The 22,383-nt window shown below is 38.2% G+C and overlaps 1 protein-coding gene across 1 annotated transcript; it reads right to left on the bottom strand.

Moving 5' to 3' along the window:
• Positions 1-55: 55 nt before the first annotated feature.
• LOC117993364 (shootin-1-like) lies at positions 56-22,249 on the bottom strand. The gene is made up of 9 exons (XM_034981157.2): positions 20,999-22,249; positions 15,369-15,555; positions 10,599-10,723; positions 8,682-8,830; positions 8,013-8,170; positions 5,682-5,865; positions 4,748-5,006; positions 3,839-4,111; positions 56-3,161 (listed from the first exon to the last, which is right to left on the bottom strand). Exons 1-9 carry the CDS (start codon positions 21,258-21,260, stop codon positions 2,971-2,973), a joined length of 1,788 nt encoding a protein of 595 aa, XP_034837048.1. The 5' UTR covers positions 21,261-22,249; the 3' UTR covers positions 56-2,970.
• Between the last annotated feature and the right edge of the window lie 134 nt (positions 22,250-22,383).

Below are 22,383 nucleotides of genomic sequence, written 5' to 3'. Positions count from 1 at the left end.
GTATAGAGCGAGTGGCGGAGATACCCCCTAATGTCGTTGGTAATAAGTAAAACAGTATTTTATATATTTCATAAAGTATATTTCTCAATACCTATTCATTTATAAATATAACCTTAAATCTAGAAATAATACTAGAAAAATGCTTATACCATGGAATAAGTCAATGGCACCAAACGGTAACTAGAAAACCGGCCAAGGGTGAGTCGTCACTTATACACTAATGTAAAACTACGAATAACAATATAAAACGTATAATTACCTATAATTTCAGGATGTAGGTAAGTAAGCACAATCCTTTTTTTATTATTGTCACATTTTTTTTTACACTTGGATTGTTCTATCTATTACTTATCTTTATCTTTTACAAATAAAATCTGAAATCTCTGAATATTATTATGAGTATGAAGACTGGCTTGCCTGTAGTAGATGACAAATTAGGGTGGGGACTTCCCGCACGCCCGCACTAACCCGGTGCGGGCGAGCGCGTGTGACGTGCGGGTGTGCGGGGCGTCCCCCCACCTCATACCCCGATTGCCATTGAAAAATGTCCCCCATTTTTTTTATGAGGGCGAATTATAAATCCCGCAAATTGCTATTGCGCTGGAACCATGTCTAAGTAAAAATATACCATCAGTTTGAAACTTCAGACTAGTGCTGATGTCACTAAAATGGCTGCCACGCGCATTCGCAATTTGCGGGACTTAAATGCTAAAATCTTATACATAGTCCGTACAAAATGACTTCTCACGCGCAATTTTAACTATATGGGTCATCTCTCATATCAAAGTACGGTACCCCTTTAAAATAAGGACAAAAATCGTACTTTTGACATGAGAATTGACACAAAGTTAAAATGGCGCGTGAGGACTCATTATAATTCCTTTGATATTGCTTTTAAAGTTTATTTTTAAAACTTTTCGCCTCCTTTCCCAATAAGTAATATTTGACTTTTAATTTGTAAATACACCTTTCAATACTAAGATTTTATAGTATTCATATCTTCATACCTTAAGGGTAGGTTAAGTCACTTACTAAGGCACTATTTCCAAAATAAAGGCTAGTGCACATTACATTGCTCCTAAAAATACACATTTTTTGAAAGTTATTTGCCATCCAAAAACTGGTATGCAAACATAATGACACATGTGGCTAATCCTGTTGTACACAATCTCTAAACTAAACTAAAATGGCACGTCTAAATATATTGCTATCCTTTTCATAATGTTGCTTGCGCAAAAGGATGGCACTAGATTTAGACCTGTTAATTTAGTTTAGAGATTGTTTACAAGATCATCTGCCCCAATTTTTAATCTTTATGAGTCTTTTTTCGTTGGTTATAAATAATTTACCATTGGTTCTAAACGCTAAAAAGTGCGTTTTATATAGGTTATATTATACATCCACAGTGATGATTCAAATAAAAACTGCGTATAAAAAAATATTATTTTCAATAATAATTGTCATTACAAGTAATTCAAAAATACTTTCCTATTTTTATGGGCATATATAGAAAAGGAAAAAAGGTGACTGACTGACTGACTGGTCCATCAACGCACAGTTCAGTCTACTGGACGGATCGGGCTGAAATTTGGCATACAGGTAGCTATTATGATGTAGGCATCCACTAAGAAAGGATTTTGAAAATTCAACCCCTAAGGGGGTGAAATAGGGTTTTGAAATTTTTTTAGTCCACGCGGACGAGGTTGCGAGCATAAGCTAGTAAATAAATATGATGTTAACATTATTATCTTGTCTAATATTATATTTTCCTTGTTTTTTTAATAACGGTCCAATCATAATGTGCACTACCCTTTAAACGTTTCAAACAATTATTCATTCATTACTTTCTAAATATTTTATTTATTAACACTAACTTTCAATAAAATGTCAAAAATATCACAATATAATAATTAATAATCAAAAAATACAGTCTATATCTATTAATATTATTGTATTTTTAAACAGTAGGTACCTAATTATTAAGTATACCATTCGAATATTTAATAATTATTAGGTACATTACTAATGGCAACACCAATCTAAATATATAAAAGGAAAGGTGACTGACTGACTGAATGACTGACTGATCTATCAACACACAGCTCAAACTACTGGACGGATCGGGCTGAAATTTGGCATGCAGATAGCTATTATGACGTAGGCATCCGCTAAGAAAGGATTTTTTAAAATTCAACTCCTAAGGGAGTGAAATAGGGTTTTGAAATTTTGTAGTCCACGCGGACGAAGTCGCGAGCATAAGCTAGTTCTTAATAATTACATAATTAATTCTATAGATAGTTGAATTATTTTGTCAGTTTCTTCGTCCCAATAGGTCAACTTCAGATTCCTCAGTGCTTGAAGACCAAAGTGTTCGAACAGTCCGTGTTGCCAGTGATGACATATGGATCCGAGACATGGTCGCTAACTATGGGCCTCATAAGAAAGCTCAGAGTCACTCAGCGGGCGATGGAGAGAGCTATGTGCGGAGTTTCTCTACGTGATCAATGAGGAAATGAGGAGATCCGTAGGAGAACTAGAGTAACCGACATAGCTCAACGGGTTGCGAAGCTGAAGTGGCAATGGGCAGGGCACATAGTTCGTACAACCGAGACGTTGGGGTCTCAAGGTGCTGGAATGGCGACCTCGCACCGGAAGACGCAGTGTTGGAAGACCCCACTAGGTGGACGGACGACATCAGACAAGTCGCAGGGAGCCGCTGGATGTCAGCGGCGCAAGACCGTGGCATGTGGAAGCCCCTACAAGAGACCAATGTCCAGCAGTGGACGTCTATCAGTTGATGATGATGAGGTCAACTTACCCTTACTGTGTTTTAAAACTAAACAATAGTTGGAAATTCATCCAGGATCTGTCAATTTCTTCACAATAGTCTAAATATATAAAACGAAAAGGTAACTGACTGACTGACCTATTAACGCACAGCAGCTCAAACTACTGGTCTTTAATAGTTCTTCAAGATTGTTGTTCAGTCGAAATCGGTCTGTTGACCCTCCTCTTCCTCAAAGTGCCGAGTATTTGTAACATTTCTTTGACAGCTTCCGGTTGCTCGTCTTTTGGCTTCTTCTCCATGAAGTTCTGTTCTCTGGATTTGAGCTGGAATTTTCCACCTTTGATTTGGTCTACTATCGCGTCTATGGCGCCACCTGGAATGGGAAAAAAATACATAGTCTATAGTCAAGAGCCGCAATAGCTCAACGGATAAAGGAGTGGACTGAAAACCGAAATGTCGCCGGTTCAAACCCCGCCTGTTGCACTATTGTCGTACCTACTCCTAGCACAAGCCTGACGCTTAATTGAAAAGGAAAGGGGAATATTAGTCATTTAACATGGCTAATATTCTTTAAAAAAAAACAAGTCAATTTATTGATACAGTCCGCGGCAGAAAGCAGCGTACGCAAAATAAGTAACTTTTCTGGTTGATTTTTTACACCTTGTGTCCGAAAAACCCAAATATCTTACGGAACCCTATTTTTTTCCAAAATAAACGACATCGACATTTAGAAGGAGATAGCAGATTTGTAGAGCGTTGTCACTGTCATTGAGACCGACAAAACGTCATATAGGTATGAGTGACAGACAACGCTCTACAAAGCCGAAATGTCATACTAAAGGCCGATGTACATTACTTTCTGTGTGAACTGTAAAAATTTTGTTTACATGTCACATAAATTTTTTTATTACAAAAAATATTTTAAACATAACTATCAATCATAATACTACTAGCTAATGCCTGCGAATTCGTTCGCGTGGCGTTAGGTTTTTCAAAAAACCCGTGGGACCGCTTTCATTTTGCGGGATAAAAGTAGCCGATATCACTTACCGCCATTTTGTTTTGTTTTCTTCAATGCAGCTCCCTTATTGGCTAGCATGTCGGCCATGTCCTCCACTGACCCTGGCGGCTTGAACACCATCGGTGGAGGTGGTGGGGGTGGGGGAGGCGGCGGTGGGGGTAACATGGGTGGCGGCGGCGGTGCGGGGGCACTTGTGGGAGGGGCGGGGGGAACGGGAGGCGGTGTGGGAGATTTTGGTGGTGATTGTGTGGTGGGAGGTTTTTCTGGTGGCGGTTGTATTTCTGGTGGTTGTGGTGTCGGTTCTGTTGAAATATTTTTTTTATTTTTTTTTATTTATAGAATTAGTTGTGTTAATAAAGTCACCTATAATGATTGAATGAAAATAAATTTGCTTTAAATCTAGATATCATTTTGCTATTAATATAAACGCTGTCATTTATGCTACCTCTGCAACTCTACCACCGATTCGGAAAGCAGTTCTACTGAGAAGAGCCGGCAAGAAATTTAGCAGTTACCTTCACAAACCATAAAAGTTACATTAAGTAAATAAGCAATTTTATTAACGTAACAATTTACTACACTATGTGGTTGGCAATTAAAGGCATTACCGGTTACTTCTACGCAACTTAGCAAATAGTTATATAATATGTTAAAAGGGTATAAGTAGCTCGCTCGCTGCGCTCGGGACTCCAAAATAGAATCCTGAGCGTAGCGAGGAATTAAATGCCTGAGAACAAAATATTTTGGCCCTGAGAGCCAACACATACTATTTTTCGTCACTACTTATGAGAAAAAAACTAAATAAAGTACATTACTAAAGCACGAATGCAGACCAAAAAGAAGAGAAAAATCTCAAACGCCCATAAGAATAAAATAACTAGCCCTTAACGCCAATTTTCATTTTTCAAATAGATAAGATGAAAAAGAAGTTTTCTTACCTATCTTCTCTTCTCTAATGACCTCCTTAACCAAATCTTCTTTGACAGTCTCCTTCTTCTCATTCCCTCCATTTTCAAAATAACTAATCCTGGACATGAGATTGGACTTCTTCGGCGGTCTATTTCTCTCTATTTCTGCGAGCTTCTTCTCCGCTTTCTCAGCTCGTTCTAGAGCTTTCTGCGCGTCTTCTTCCGCGAGTTTTATCTTCTCCTCCCATAAGAGAATGTCTGTTTCTTCGTGTTTCTCTGCTAGCTTGACCTGTAACAAAAAACAAAAAGTAAAACAATGTCTGCCATATTAGAAACTTAATAACGGACGTGTGGAATTAAACCAAATTTTCCAATTGGAATGAAATTTTTTGGAGTTTAGGAAATAAACCAAGACGATTTGGCTTTTTTTTTTGCGATCTTCGACTGAAATTTCCAGTAATTTCCAGGTAAAGCCCTTTTGATACCCCACTTGGTTATAGTTATGTTACTTTGAAAATTGGAAATACTAATTATTTGTGCATGAACACATTTTTTTTGGGATCCTAACCACAAATTCACGGTTTTCGGATTTATTCCTTTCCTTGTGCTATAAGACCTACCAACGTACCAAATTTCATGATTCTAGATCAACGGGAAGCACCCTATAGGTTTTCTTGACAGACACGACGGACGGACGGATCGTTCTTCAAACTGCAGCTTCCAACAATGATTTTCGAAACATTCCCTCGCCTTTAAAGGGTCATCATTATCAACCGATAGACGTCCACTGCTGGACATAGGGTCTCTTGTAGGGACTTCCCCACGCCACGGTCTTGCGCCGCCGCCATCCAGCGGCTCCCTGCGACTCGTCTGATGTCGTCCGTCCATCTAGTGGGGGGTCTTCCAACAGTGCATCTTCCGGTACCTTAGAAGACCTTAAAAGGTACCCTATATAAATTCGTACCTGCAAGTCTTCGATCTGCTCCTTGTGCCGGACGAGCTGGTGCTCCAGCGCATCCCTCAGGTTGTCCACTTCTCCCAGAAGGAGCCCCAACCGCTCGTCCACTTCCAGCTCTCCCATCAACAAGGCGCTCTGGTGGGCGAGGACTTTTACACGTTTTTTCGCATCTCGGGCTTCGGATTTGTAACTAGAATGGCATAAAATATGGAGATAATAACCCGGGTATCTTTAAAACGAGAGTGAATAGGCACCTTCTAGGCAAACGAGAGTGAATAGGCACCTTCTAGGCAAACGAGAGTGAATAGGCACCTTCTAGGCAAACGAGAGTGAATAGGCACCTTCTAGGCAAACGAGAGTGAATAGGCACCTTCTAGGCAAACGAGAGTGAATAGGCACCTTCTAGGCAAACGAGAGTGAATAGGCACCTTCTAGGCAAAGGAGAGTGAATAGGCACCTTCTAGGCAAACGAGAGTGAATAGGCACCTTCTAGGCAAACGTGAGTGAATAGGCACCTTCTAGGCAAACGAGAGTGAATAGGCACCTTCTAGGCAAACGAGAGTGAATAGGCACCTTCTAGGCAAACGTGAGTGAATAGGCACCTTCTAGGCAAACGAGAGTGAATAGGCACCTTCTAGGCAAACGTGAGTGAATAGGCACCTTCTAGGCAAACGAGAGTGAATAGGCACCTTCTAGGCAAACGAGAGTGAATAGGCACCTTCTAGGCAAACGAGAGTGAATAGGCACCTTCTAGGCAAACGAGAGTGAATAGGCACCTTCTAGGCAAAGGAGAGTGAATAGGCACCTTCTAGGCAAACGAGAGTGAATAGGCACCTTCTAGGCAAACGTGAGTGAATAGGCACCTTCTAGGCAAACGAGAGTGAATAGGCACCTTCTAGGCAAACGAGAGTGAATAGGCACCTTCTAGGCAAACGTGAGTGAATAGGCACCTTCTAGGCAAACGAGAGTGAATAGGCACCTTCTAGGCAAACGAGAGTGAATAGGCACCTTCTAGGCAAACGCGTCCCATCTTATGCCACATCGTCACTTCCCATCAGGTTCGACGACCTCCCTGGCGCAGTGCTGAGCGCTGTGGTCTTAATAGTGGGAGGTCCCGGGTTCGATTCCTGGCAGGGGTTTGGAATTTTATAATTTCTAAATTTCTGGTCTGGTCTGGTGGGAGGCTTCGGCCGTGGCTAGTTACCACCCTACCGGCAAAGCCGTGCCGCCAAGCGATTTAGCGTTCCGGTACGATGCCGTGTAGAAACCAAAGGGGTATGGATTTAATAAAAACTGCCATACCCCTTCCAGGTTAGCCCGCTATCATCTTAGACTGCATCATCACTTACCACCAGGCGAGATTGCAGTCAAGGGCTAACTAACTTGTATCTGAATAATAAAAAAAAAAAAAAAAAAAAAAAGGTATGATCGTGGTCAAGCGTGCGCCTATAATGAAAAAAAAAATCGCAATAAAATTTGGTATAGAGATAACTTATCAATACCCTTATTATAAATGCGAAAGTGTGTTTGTTTGTTGGTTTGTCCTGCAATCACGTCGCAACGGTGCAACGGATGGACGTAATTTTTTACATGGGTATAGATAAAGACCTGGAGAGTGACATAGGCTATTTTTTATCCCGGAAAATCAGTGTCCACGGGATTTTAAAAAAAAACCTTATTCAACGCGGACGAAGTCGCGGGCATCAGCTAGTATACCATACATATTAAGATACTTTTTATCCCAGAAAAAGGGTTTCAGTTAAGACATATTTTAATGTTACATTTAGCACGCCAGTGGTACTAATTCTGTGCACACCTAAATTTTAGAGTATTCGCATCCTCTTCTTACTAATGTATTTAGAAAAGGACAGATACAGTTTGACAGTTTTAAATTTAACTAGCTTATGCTCGCGACTTCGTCCGCGTGGACTACAAAATTTCAAACCCCTATTTCACCCCCTTAGGAGTTGAATTTTCAAAAATCCTTTCTTAGTGGATGCCTACGTCATAATAGCTATCTGCATGCCAAATTTCAGCCCGATCCGTCCAGTAGTTTGAGCTGTGCGTTGATAGATCAATCAGTCAGTCAGTCAGTCAGTCACCTTTTCCTTTTATATATATAGATTTAGAGCTGTCAAACCTCGTGACTTTAGCTGCCAGTCGCGAGCCTATTGTTTAAATTTGTAGCGTGCACTAAAATTTAGAGTCTTTAAATGTAAAATTCATGTTCATTCTCTTTTTAGCAATATTAAAAAGAAAAAGATGCAGATAGTCTAAATTAGTTTAGAGAAGGACCAGAGAATCGGAGCTTATGTTTTCTATTCTCTTCACACTTACGTTTCCGCCATCTGTCTGTCCTTGTCGGCATGATTCTTCAAAGCACTCATCTCCTCCATTAACAACTTTGACACCCGGTTGTGCCTCTCCAACTGATTCCTTACGTCTTGCAGCTCTTTCTCTTGCTTGCTGCATCTCTCTCGCTCTGTCTCTAGCTCCTGGAAAGAGATGGTGAGACAGATAATTTCACTATTAATCTAAATACCTATATAAAAGGAAACGGTGACTGACTGACTAATCTATCAATGCACATCTCAATCTACTGGACGGATCGGGTTGAAATTTGTCATGCAGATAGCTATTATGATATCCCTATTCCCTATTCAAACCCCTAAGGGGGTTGAAATACGAATTTAAAATTTGAGTCGCAAGCATAAGATAGTTTGATATATAAAGATGTTGAGTATAGTGCATTCGATATAAACTGGCGTGTTTCCACTTGAGACCGTCATTAGCAATAACAATAGGATTAAGTCGTGGCGGGTGAATTCAAAAGTATCAACACTGGTTGGTTTATAACAAAATATATACAATCCGTAATAGATATATCTATGTAAGACGACGCAGCGACACCGCTCCGGCGCCACACCGCCGCCACAACGCATCGTGTGCCCCCGCTCTGACGGTCTCAAGTGGAAACACGCCAGTGTATATTGAATGCACTTATACCTGCGTCAACTGGACGTTGATCTCGTGCGCTTCGAACTCGTGAAGCTTAGCTGCGTTCGCTTCGGTCTGAAGCGTCGCGATCTGTTCGCTCAGCTCGCTCACGCAACGCTTCAGGAACTCCACCTCTTCATTGCTGCTCGTGTCCGACGCTACGGAAGCGAAACGAAGCATAACAATTAGTATCTCAAAATATGATGATAATAAAAATAATACCCGGCTGAGTTTGTTGTGGGCTTACCCTTGACTTCGTCTATATGAAATTATTTCAAATTGAAACGTTTTTTTTAAAAGAGATTGCCCATTTTCTTAGGAGCTTTGGGCCCCCCCTAATATAATTGTTATGTCACCATGGTTCTAATTTTATTTTGTAGACAAATAATTAACTCTTTATATTCTGCAAACGATTTCTATTTATTCACCCTGGTTATAAAGATATCTTATTTTTTATATTGCTGATATTGAGGTTATATTTAAGTAATACTTCTTCAAAATAAATGCATGTTTACGATTCTAACTGTAATTGTGGATATTTTCAATAATAGAGTGAAAAAAAGTCGTTATAAAACATAATCGTAAAAAATAACACATTTAAAAAAAAAATTTAAGTTTTGACACGACGCGACGCCACAAAAGAGGGCCCGTTCACGGGCGATCTCCTTTCTGTTTTTCAGTGAGACAATAATATTTTTCCCCTAGTAAAAAGAAGCATCTAGGCCATAGGCAATCTCAGTAGGTAAATCTCTAGAATCAAACAGAAAGCCAGCAATAAACAATTGCTGGCTTTCTTTTGTAGTGAAGTTTATTGTGGGCTCTTCTCAGACCCTGGGCGCGTTTGGAACCCTTGTAGCTTTAGTTTTTTTGCGTAATAATTATCACCACTATAATATCTTACAAATCCCACAAATGACTATCAAAAAGAGTAATTTATTACTAGCTGATGGCCGCGACTTCGTCCGCGTGGATTTTAGTTTTTTTAATCCTGTGGGAACTCTTTGATTTTCCGGGATAAAAAGTAGCCTATGTCCTTCCCCGGGATGCAAGCTATCTCTGTACCAAATTTCGTCAAAATCGGTTGAACGGGTGAGCCGTGAAAAGCTAGCCGACAGACAGACAGACACACTTTCGCATTTATAAAATTAGTATGGAAGTATGGATTTTGAATAAATCATTTGACTTTTGACATTTATAAAATAGTAGATTGTACAACAAGGGCATGAAACAAGCCATTTAAGCCGAGACATTTATCTACTCGAGCTGAAGGCGAGGGCAGACATCTAGGCCACTCAGAGTCAATGACGCGTCGTAGGCGGGGCATTGACCCGAGTTTTGCACGCTATACATTGCGGGTTTGAAAGATACCTAATCACTGAAACTACAAAATGAGGCAAATGGTTATTGGTATTGGATTGTGTTTAGTATAACAATGGCACCGATTCTAAGCACAACCTAATTTTAGAGTATTCGCACCCCCTTCCCACCATTGTAATATGAAAAGGACAGAAGCAGTTTGACATTTCTAAATTTAATTTTTAGATGGTAAAACCCGTGATTTTAGCACGCACTCGCGAACCTACTGTTTAAATTTGTATTGTGCACTAAAATTTAGAATCTTTAAATGTGAAAGTCATGTTCCGTTCCTTTTTTAGCATTAGTAAAAAGAAAAGGATGCAGACACTCCCAAATTTAGTTTAGAGAGAGACTAGAGAATCGGGACCAATATGAGCCTCGATAGCTCAACCGAAAGGCCAGCGGTTTAAATCCCACCCGTTGCACTATTGTCGTACCTACTCCTAACACAAGCTTTACGCCTAATTGGAGGGGAAAGGAGAATATTAGTCAGCAATTAACTTCGCTAATATTCTTTCGAAAACAAATCGCATAGTTTTTGCGTCCTGGTTACACCCTGTATAATGTTACCTGCATCATTGGCATCAGTAAGGTCGATGTCTACCGCCGTGGTAGGCAAGGCGTGCAGCAGGGCAGTACTTCGTCTCTTCAGCTGCTTGTTCTGCTTGTACCACTCGCCAGCTTGCTGCATAACCCTGGAAAACGAATAGGTTCCATTGCAACCATAAGGCTGATTTTTAGGGTTCCGTGCCCAAAGGGTAAAGCGGGACCCTATTACTAAGACTCCGCTGTCTGTCTATCTGTCTGTCCGTCTGTCACCAGGCTGTATCTCATGAACCGCGATAGTTAGACAGTTGAAATTTTCACAGATGATGTATTTCTGTTGCCGCTATAACGACAAATAAGCTAGCTACTCCTGCGCTCCGCCTCTGGAAGGTGCGAAAGTCATTTGTGGGAATGAGTGTAATATTTTATAATAAAATTCCACAAGCAATTTTAGACTTGCCTTTACACAAGTTTAAAAAATGTGTTAAAAGTATGCTCCTAAAAAAAGCATATTATACAGTCGCAGACTATGTAAACGATAAAAAAGCTTGGATTCGACTCGCTCCAGCAATGCACGGGGCTGCAATGGCTTGTATAGTACGGTATAATAACATTGTAAATTGAAAAATTAAAAAGAGCAACCGCCGAGTTTCTTGCTGGTTCTTCTCGGTAGGAACGGCATTCCGAACCAGTGGTAAATTAAAACTACCTGACTATTCATAAGCACTTTTTTAAAAGTTTACATGAATAAAAAAAACATTCTATTCTATTCTATTCTATACTAAAAACAGAATAAAATAAATACACAAACGTACTTTTTTGCCGTTTTTATAGATATTACACTTACAGTTTTACCGCAACCATCCTGCAATGTTCGCAGCTTAACATATCACATCCGATCGCTAAAAGTTCTTTTAATCCAGATACCAACAGATAAATAAATTGTTCACTCCTTACTTCCATTTTTGGAGTTATTTTCATAAAAGTGGGACTTTTATGAATTTTTTATAATTAAAAAATTAATTGTTTAATTATGTTTATTATGTGTTGGATCAGCAAATAAATCTGTTCTACTCTGTTCTAAAAAGATAACACAACAGTCTAAAAGATAAAAGACTACAAAAGTTCCATATGTTTTTAATAATTAATTATTATTAATCACTTTTACTTATATGCTAATTATTATAATTATATAATAATTAGCATATAAGTAAAAGATTCATTTAAAGAATTATAATGAACTCTTTAAATGAATTTAATCATGTTTACTGTTTTACAACAAGAAAATACAAGTTACTATTTCACTTTTTAATATATTAATCACTTTTACTGTTCTATAAGGTAATAGTTATGAATTACGAGTAGCAAGTAAGATACAATAAGTAACACATTTATCACTTTTACTATTCTAATAATAAGTAGTTATAACTTATTAAGTAAAGTGCAACAAGTAACTATTTCAATTTTTAATACATATTAATGTATTAAAAATTGAAATACTACTAGACTACTATAATACACTTTTACTGTTTTATTATTAGGTCCATCAAGTAACACACAGAATAAGTTAAGTAAAAGTTTAAAAAAGTGAAAAAAAAAACGAATAAACACTCGTGTAAGCCATGTGTAAAACAAACATACAAACTGAGCGGATGTTTCCAATGAGAGAGAAATTTGGATTAATAGTGTGAGAGCCAGCGCGTACCAGACCTTCGTTATTTTATAAAAGCGGAAAGTTTATCTGCGTAGTGTCCCCAACACAGCGAGGAACATTTCTAAATAATTTTAAATACACATCAAAAATTGCGAACCGGCAGGAATCGAACCCACGTCTCCTGGGATCGCGCCCGACGCTCTAACCACTAAGCTACAGCCCGCTTACTGCCAGAGACGAAATTTGTAATGTGATGCTCACTCAGTACTGAAGCTACTGTTTCTGCCATCTAGTAGCGACATCTTTTTGCAGTTATCGAAACTACTTTCGATTCCTGCCGGTTCGCAATTTTTGATGAGGTATTTAAAATTATTTAGAAATTTCCTTCAAGTGTAGGTGAAACACTATAAAAAATATAAAATACAGCGAGGAACGATCAGCGACAATGAAGTTTGGATCATAGTGGCTTTGGGAGATAACAGGTAATAAAAGTGTAAAAAATCTTACAAATATACGTCAAAGGATGAAGTCTAAATTTTATATTTCCTTCGGAATAGTATTTGAAACTCACGTCATGCATGGTATAGCAGCAACCCTCTGCCAGACACCCTTAAAGTTAATTTAAGAAAATATTTAAAAAATCGACTTTATATTTTGACGTAACATTTTTAACATCTTTATTATCTCCCAAAGCCACCATGATCCAAGCTATAGTCACTGATCGGTTCTCTATGTGTTGGGGACAATACGGCGAGAAACTTTCAACTTTGATAAAATAACGAAGGTCTGGCTCGCGCTGGCTCTTAGTCCATAATATTTACCTTTCTGTCGGTTCGGTGTTAGTATATCATTAAATTAGCACTTTCTAAATCAATGACGTTTTACGGAACGAGTCGAAAACGAGTTATTTTTTCAATAAAAATTCGTAGGGTCTAATTATTACTAATACCTACTTGATAATGAATTCAAAAGTGCTTTTGAAAAGTATCTACCTAATAAATAATACAAACATATATTATACTAGACTAGCTTATGCTCGCGACTTTGTCGGCGCGGACTACACAAATTTCAAACTCCTATTTCACACCCCTAAGGGGTTTAATTTTCAAAAATCCTTTCTTAGCGGATGCCTACGTCATAATAGCTATCTGCAATCGGCGTGCCAAATTTCAGCCCAATCCGTCCAGTAGTCTGAGCTGTGCGTTAATAGATCAGTCAATCAGTCAGTCAGTCACCTCTTTTTATATATTTAGATATACCGCGACTTCTTCAGCGTAAGGTTCGGTTTTTTAAACCCCGTGGCGACTCTTTAATTTTCTGAGATGTCTTTCCTCGGAATACAAGCTATATTTGTATCAAATTTCGTCAAAATCGGTCAAACGGATGGGCCGTGAAAAGCTAGCAGACAGGCAGACAGACACATTTTCGCATTTCTAATATTAATTTGGATCGTTAGGTAAATACTAAATAGGTACTGTACGCGTCAGAAAATAATGTACATCGGCCGTTAGAATGACATTTCGGATTTCTAGAGCGTTGTCTTTGTCACTCATACCTATATGACGTTTTGTCGGTCGGACAGAGACAACGCTCTACAAATCTGCTATCTATCTAAAGCTCGATGTACATTACTTTCGGCCGCTTACGTATGCAATTTTAATGATGAAAAATAAACAAGCATGTAAAAAACTTTAGCTTGAGTTAAAATCCTTAAAAACTATAAAAAATAGCAAAAAAATACCGTCCCATTTTAAGTTTGAAAAAGCACTTTAGATACAGAAAAAATATTATTAAAAAGTTTTTTTAATCAAGTAAAATATAATATGTTGTAGATAAGTGTCACAAAATTGTTAGGTAAATGATCACAATTAAAACAATTAATCTGCCTGCACTTAGTCAAGTCAAATCTCTGACTACCCTAGATCAATTACAACACCCTTATTATAAGGATAATACTAATTAAAACATTTATAAATATTTAAATTGAATGTCCACTTAATTAACAATGAATTCATGTTAAATGACGTTTCACACCACATACAACTTTCAACTTTATGACAAAGTCATTAGAGTATATTTTTCATTGTGACATCAAATGTTTTTTGTGTCACAGGATGACAGGTGCCGCAAGTAATTTTAAACTTTATGTTTAGGGTATTAAAGTATGTTTTGGCTTGTAGGTAGAGATGTGTTTTTCTATGACACGAGGACCCCAAGTCATTATAAATTCTGTACAACTCCCTTCCTCTAATTGTGGAGGATTATTCCTCTTCTTTGACGCAAAACGAGATTGTAGGAAATTAACCATTTTCATAGTTAAGAGTCAGCGAGAGATGGAGAGAGATTTCTTGTCCAAAATTCCTCAGTGCTTGAAGTTGCAGTCTTCGAACAGTGCGTGTTGCCAGTGATGACATATGGATCCGAGACATGGTCGCTAACTATGGGCCTCATAAGAAAGCTCAGAGTCACTCAGCGGGCGATGGAGAGAGCTATGCGGAGTTTCTCTACGTGATCAATGAGGAAATGAGGAGATCAGTAGGAGAATCAGAGTACCCGACATAGCTCAACGGGCCGCGAAGCTGAAGTGGCAATGGGCAGGGCACATAGTTCGAAAAATCGATAGACGTTGGAGTTCCAAGGTGCTGGAATGGCGACCTCGCACCGGAAAGCGCAGCGTTGGAAGACCCCCCACTAGGTAGACGAATGACATCAGACGAGCCGCAAGGAGCCGCTGGATTCAGGCGGCGCAAGACCGTAGCCGACCAAGACCGATTAAATCACGAGAATTTACCATAATGTGAGAAAAAATATTAATGTATGAGACACAAAAAATCGGTCATGTGCGAGTCGGACCCACACACCAGGGGTTCCGTACTATCATACAAGAAATAACGTTGTAATATTTTTTAATTTTCATAACCGCCATTTTGAATTTTTATTAAGTATTTGTTGTTATAACCGCAATAGTGCCGTTAGCAACTAAAAATTTCAACTCTTGGTTACTCTATTACGATTCATGAAATACAGCCCGCTGACAGACAAACAGACTGACGGACGGACTGCGGAGGCTTCCCTTCGGCACCCTTCGGGTACGCAACCTAGAAAAGGATTACCTACTTAAAAAGCATATTATAGCTTACTTTTGCATAACGCCCGAGTCGATGTCATGCTGGTTCTTAAGCTGTTGGTATTCGTTGAACAGCTTCTCAGACACAGCTCGTAGCTTGTTGAGCTCCTTCTCTCTGTCGTTGAGCTCGGCTTCGAGATGGTTCCTTTCTTCTGTGACGATGTTGTAGCGCCTTTGAAGATCATCGTGCTCGCGTTTGGCTGTTGAAATAAAAATATAAGTAGGTATAATCCACGCCAATTAAATAGTTGTTCTTGAACAAGACGCGATTCGAAGATGTTTTAGGCATCAGTGAGGCGCGCGACGCGAGGAAGCGGAACATACCAGCTAGCGCGCCGCGCGGCACCTCGCATTCGCCATCTGCATTAGTGTGAGTGCTACATCCGTACACAGTATACGAGCGCGTGGAACAATACCTGCGCGAGCACGCACTTACATCTTACGTCAAAAGCGACTATTTAACCGCCGGGAACTAGAATACACAGGCATGAAGCTGCGGTAGTTGAGCGGTGCGGGAGGGGTGTGATGACGTGACGCGAGAGCTCAGTGATTCGTCAACTTGTGACAACTGTCCCCCTCCCGCACCGCTCCACTACCGCAGGAGCCTACTCTGTTATGCGCTATATCTATAACTAGCTGATGCCCGCAACTCCGAACGCGTGGATTTGGGTTTTTAAAAATCCCGAAATCCCGTAGCCTATGTCACTCGCCAGGTCTTACTTAAGCTATACCCATTCAAAATTCACGTCGATCTGTAGCTCCGTTGCGACGTGATTGAAGGACAAACCAACAAACAAACACACTTTCGCATTTATAATATGGGTACTTATCTGACACGCGTCAGATTTTTGAAATGCGGCCGGTCTTATACCCGGCTTATTTTTATGGTCCTACATGAATCTGTCGTGAACCGTTATCACGTCTCAATTAAGCTATAAACAGTGTCATATTATGAACGTCTCTACATCTACACTAATATTATAAAGAGGAAAACTTTGTTTGTTTGTTTGTTTGTTTGTTTGTTTGTACTGAATAGGCTCAAAAACTACTGGACCGATTTTAAAAATTCTTTCACCATTCGAAAGCTACATTATCCACGAGTAACATAGGCTATATTTTATTTTGGAAAAAAATAGGGTTCCGTAAGATATTTGGGTTTTTCGGACACAAGGTGTAAAAAATCAACCAGAAAAGTTACTTATTTTGCGTACGCTGCCTAAACTATAAAAGATAGAACCATAAAATGTTCTAATTAATTGTAGATCTTATAAATATCTACAAAAAAGTCCGCGACACACTATACCCATCTATGTCGAGTGAGGCACAGCAACCATTTTTTTATTTAAAAATCTTGAATTTTTTTTGGACTACATTTAAACGCGTTTATTTTACTCATGCTATTAATCCTTATCAAAATAAATGATTTCATCACTAAGAACAGTTTATGGAGATAATATTTGGTCTTTGAATGATTAAAATTGGACGTTTGGTTTTGAAGTTATGGCGAAATTAAAATATTACGATTTCTGCTGCACGGCCCGTTGTATTATATAAAGAGGTAATGTCGTTAAGTTTGTTTGTAGGGGGTAATCTTTAGAACTACTGAACCGATTTTAAAAATTCTTTCACCAGTAGAAAGCTACATTATTCCTGAGTGACATAGGCTATACGGGATCTTTAAAAACCTAAATCTACGCGGGCGAAGCCGCGGGGATCAGCTAGTATAAAATAAAGTCGCTTCCCGCTGTCTGTATGTATGTATGTTTGTATTTATTAACGCGTAGATGTTTTAAACTACGCAACAGATTTTAATGCGGTTTTCACCAATAGATAGAGTGATTCAAGAGGGAGGTTTATAGGTATAGTTTAATTCTCAAAAAATTAGAGATCCCTAGGAAAATTGAAATAATCTGAATTAGGTCAGAAAAAAAACCCTCTCATTTGAGAGTTTCCGAGGCGTGCACTGCCTAAACCATCAAAGTTACACGAAAACAATGTATGGTATAATTGGTTCTCTTAACAATATCGTGAACATTAATATTAGTGACCCAAGTCCTCAATGTAAACATTTCAAGACATACTGAAGAAGAAATAGGTTCTTGTTTAACTTCATCATAAACTGGCACAAGCAAAGGAACTTTTTTTTGTCCAATAATTATTACTCCTACAGAGGAGGAGAGAGTCACTGAGGACTTGAATTGCTTTAATAACGTGTATTGGAGTAGTTTTTATAAAGCCTCCTGTTGTCCTCAAAGCCTGATTTTGTAATCTATCTAATTTAGCTAAATGAGATTTTGCGGCACTGTCATATATGAATGATCCATAATATATACGACTTCTTATTAAAGCTAAATAAATTTGCCGCAAATGTTTAGTGTGCACGCCCCAGGATGATCCAGCCAAAACATTAAGTAAATTAAAACACTTTTGCACCTTTATGACCGTCTCGCCAATATGCTTGCTTCTTAAAAAGATTTACAAGAAAGTCCGCGATAGCATAGGTAGGTACCAGTGGCGTGCACAGGAGTTCAAGCCAGGGTATGCATTTAGGTATGAACTTATTTTACGGCAGGTTAAAACGAAAAATAAGCATTGACTTATTACAATGAGGGTAAGCAGTGCGTTTATGCCTCTATGAGCTGCACGCCACTGGTAGGTACATGTATCTTTTAAGGTTGGCTCACAATAATATGAAATATGGTAAAATTAAAACGAACGCGCAACAAAACGAGACGGAGGCGGCGGTGCCGTTGGTCGCATTTATAATATTAGCATAGAAGTACCTATGGATTATTAAGCACTCCTCACTGACTTGCACCCATGCGAAGCTGGGGCGGGTCGCTAGACGCCAGTATACAATAATTGCGAAGTGCAAAAACTCGATCGTGCCTTGTAGGTCTGGCATTAATCACCACCCACGCGGCAATCAGTCTAAATGCAGCGTGTGGTCTGGATCAATCGTAGTTTTATACAGCTCTAGATTGAGGTAGTTATTTCGAAATTGCAAACAGACACTTCAATTTTATTTATTAGTATAAAGTATAGATTTTATTCCATTACAAGTTAGCCCTTGACTGCAATCTCACCTGGTGATAAGTGATGATGCAATCTAAAATGGTAGCGGGCTAACACGGAAGGGGTGTCTTTACACACGGCATCGTCCCAAAACGCTAAATCGCTTGGCGGCACGTTTTTACCGGTAGGGTGGTAACTAGCCACGGCCGAAGCCTCCCACCAGGCGAAAGAAATTATTATTCTCAGAAATTGTCTTACTAACAATAAAATAGTACATTACTATGATAGTAATAAGATTTCTAGGAAAAGTAGGTAATATGAGTGTTGCATCAAAATAATTGTTAAAACTCAGTTTTCTTATCAAAAGATAATTTCTGTTATCAGTACTATGTATATTATTTAATGTTTACTTATTTTAATATCAATGTAATGTATAATATATATGTGTATAATATATGTATAACTAGCTTATGCCTACGATTTCGTCCACGTGGACACAAAGTTTAAACCCATATTTTACTCAGTTAGGCGTTGAATTTACAAAATCCTTTCTTAGCGACTGGCTAAGTCACAATAGCTATCTGCATGCCCATCCCAACCCGTCCAGCAGTTTGAGCTGTGCGTTGATAGATCAGTCAGTCACCTTTGCTCTGTTCTCTCAGTCATCATCATCACTCATGATTGACGGAATTGACTGATGCAGCACCTGTCATCTAATTCACAACTGAGACCTTGTTACTAGATAAAACAAAATAAAAAATCGCCCAATTTTTTTGATATTTTGCATGATAAATTAAAAACTATGATTCATAAAAATAAATAAAAATCTGTTGTAGAATCCATAGGTGTAGCCCTTTCATATGATACCCCACTTGGTATAGTTATCTTACTTTTATAATTGAAAATACTAATTATTAGTTCATGACCACAATTTAAATTTTTTTGTGTGATGTAACTACAAATTCACGGTTTTCAGATTTTCCCCAAATGTCTGCTATAAGACCTACCTACATGCCAAATTTCATGATTCTAGGTCAACGGGAAGTACCCTGTAGGTTTCTTGACGGACCGACAGACAGACAGACAACAAAGTGAACCTATAAAAGTTCCGTTTTTCTTTTGAGGTACGGAACCCTAAAATAGATGATGCCCGTGACTACAGGTGAATTTATGTTTTTAAAAATCCTGTGGGATATGGGGTAGATAATTGAGCCATGAAAAGCTAGTATACAACCAAACACACTTTCAGTCATAATATTAGTATGGCTTGTATAACTTGTATCCATCGATATAAATGACAAGATATGCGAATGCGAAGTATCAAGCGAAAAAAAATTTTACAGTTTCGGAACTAAATAAATCAGCGCTACCTCTTAGATACTAATGTAGGACCTGCTTGAAATCCAGACGTCACTGAGGTTGCATTGGTGGTAAATAAACATTTTAGGACCAATGAGTCGGTGCCATTTTGCTTGTTCAATGGCCCTGTCCTTACGAAGTAATATATAAGTCAATGCTTGTATCTCTAGGCAATCTTACCCATAAATGGGTCAATGTTAAGCATACAAAAGGTAAAAGGATGTATTTAGGTACCTACCTACTTATAGTAAGTACACTTTGAAGGTTAAAGTAACCAGTTTTAAAGTGACAAGTCACTACTTACCTACTTCATTAAATTTAAAAAAAATACGATTTGGGATTTTACTTACTACGTTTTTTATAAAATTTTCATCTGAGATAAAAAGTCAATAACTACAGAATAGAACAGAATTTATATACTTATTCAAGTAGACAGTAGACTTATTACAAGTTCTTTTGCATCGTTAACTAGTTAATTTAACAATTTACAGAAACATTCTTATGCACATTATTATTTAAACAGATTTACCTACCTGCCTTTATCACCTTTATGTGAAAAGCACCATTAAAAATTTAAATAATTATTTGTTAACAAATTTACTATAATTATTTCGAAATTTTAACAAAAACAATCAATAAAATTATTGTTTACGTTACAACTTTGACATTTCCAAGCAATTTCCAAGAACTCAAAGTGTCAAATTTTAAAAATAGTGTTGTGCAAGCATTTAATTATCGATATCGACATTGCCTATTACGTAAAATGTCAATTATTGTAAAAGAATAATTTATGGTTATCACTTATCATCTTTTCGTTATGAATATGAAGTATGAGCCTTCAATTACGCCAGGTGTTGCCGGTTGCGCAGTTAGTAGAGTTAACTAGTAGGTAAGTATAGCTTATATGGTTGTATGACAAGAATTCTCTACTGTGCAAATATAAGCTTACAAAACGATACAAATTATTGTGTATTAACTACTTTTTAATCTATTAAAAAAGGAGCAGAATATGAACTCATCGCGTGTTTTTCAATAAAATTAAAACTTTTATCCCTCACGCGATACAGGATAACTCAAGTTTTATGAATACATAATGCATATAAGCAACAGGTTATCCTCATAATCCGACAAATACGAGACTAGCGATTTTCATTCGCACTTTCATTTGCATACGAGTTACGACCCAGAACCTTACGAGCATGCGCAATGATAAAGCAAAAAAAAGTGGGAAAAACTAAAGATTTCCTTGCGAAATTGAATAGTACCGACCTTTTTCGGACTTGAGGAGGTACGCTTTGTGCTTCCTCTCGGCTTCCTCGTATCTGTTCTTCCACTTTTCCACGTAAGTGGACAGAGCGATGTTCGCCTCCTTCGTGTTTTGATGCGCATCGGGCTGCGTCATCCTGGCGGCAGTAGCGCGCGGAATCCTCGTGGTCGCGCCGGGACAGAGCGAGACGGCGCTCCGGCCGCCTTGACACTGATTGTTGCTCGACGCGATCGCAAATACATTATCACCGTTCCTTTTAATCATTTTTGCATTCGATTTTTTTTACGCCGCGACCTCTCGCATCGTCCCGTTTTCACATACGCACAGTTCACGTGTCTAGATCAACAGGCTGGTAAATTTCGCTGTATTGGAAAGTGTTAAAACTGTTAAACAAATCCGCTAATAAGGTCCCTTTGTTCTTGCCGATGAGGAAAATACGCACTCCGTCCAACCGTGTCAGCAGTCAACCGTTCGCGTACACTCATTAAAACAGCCTTGAAGCGTGAATTAATATGATAACATAACGTTATTGTTTGTTCAAATTAAAATAAATGTAAAATACGTTACAGCGTTGTATAAAAACGACAATTAGCTCGCGGTGTCAGATTGCAACTAGCGTATGCTTGTGGTTGTGATATGATAATGAATACTTCGTCATTGTGAGTCATTAGACTTCGATGTTTACGCTTTGTGTTTACGTTGAACGTCTCAGCTTGTGCATAATGTTACTGGATGTTACGTAGAAACTAGATACAATTTAGTAAGACTTAGTCATGCATGTTTTTTTGTAGATGCCTTCGATACTTTTGATAAAGCATTTAGGTAATTCCACATAGTCAGGTTCCAAATAGCCGTTATGGTTCTATTAAGTGGTTCTTTATTCTGATTATGGTTATTAATTTTAATTTTATTAATAGATACAGGTTTATTTGAACTACAAATGGCTTGTCACATTATGTAACGGCACCTACTTTTATATAAAATCAATATATTGAACAGGTCATATTTTTAGCTGTACCTATTACTTAGTTGTATCACAGAGGAGAAAAAGTTGTATTCTCTTATTTAGCCAGGCAAATTTTCTTTTCTAAATGTAAGTAGGTAATAATCGTTTATTTAAAAAATTAGAAGGTAGTTTCATAGAAATAATACTCGGCTGAGTTTGTTGTGGGCTCTTCTCAGACCTGGGCGCGTTTGGAACCCTCGTAGCTTTAGTTTTTAAAATAATCACCACTATATCATCTTACAAATGCAACAACGGACTTTCAAAAATGTAATTTATTACCTATTTTAAATAAACCATTTGATTTGATTTGAAAAAGATCGATTCACAACTTCATTTTGAAACAGCTACAAGTGAAAATTTCGACTTATTTGTTAAATAAAT

This window comes from Maniola hyperantus, chromosome 24 (assembly GCF_902806685.2).
Source record: "Maniola hyperantus chromosome 24, iAphHyp1.2, whole genome shotgun sequence".
NCBI lineage: Eukaryota > Metazoa > Arthropoda > Insecta > Lepidoptera > Nymphalidae > Maniola > Maniola hyperantus.
The sequence above is the reverse complement of the archived record's forward strand: the minus strand, read 5'-3'. Positions and strand labels throughout refer to the sequence as shown.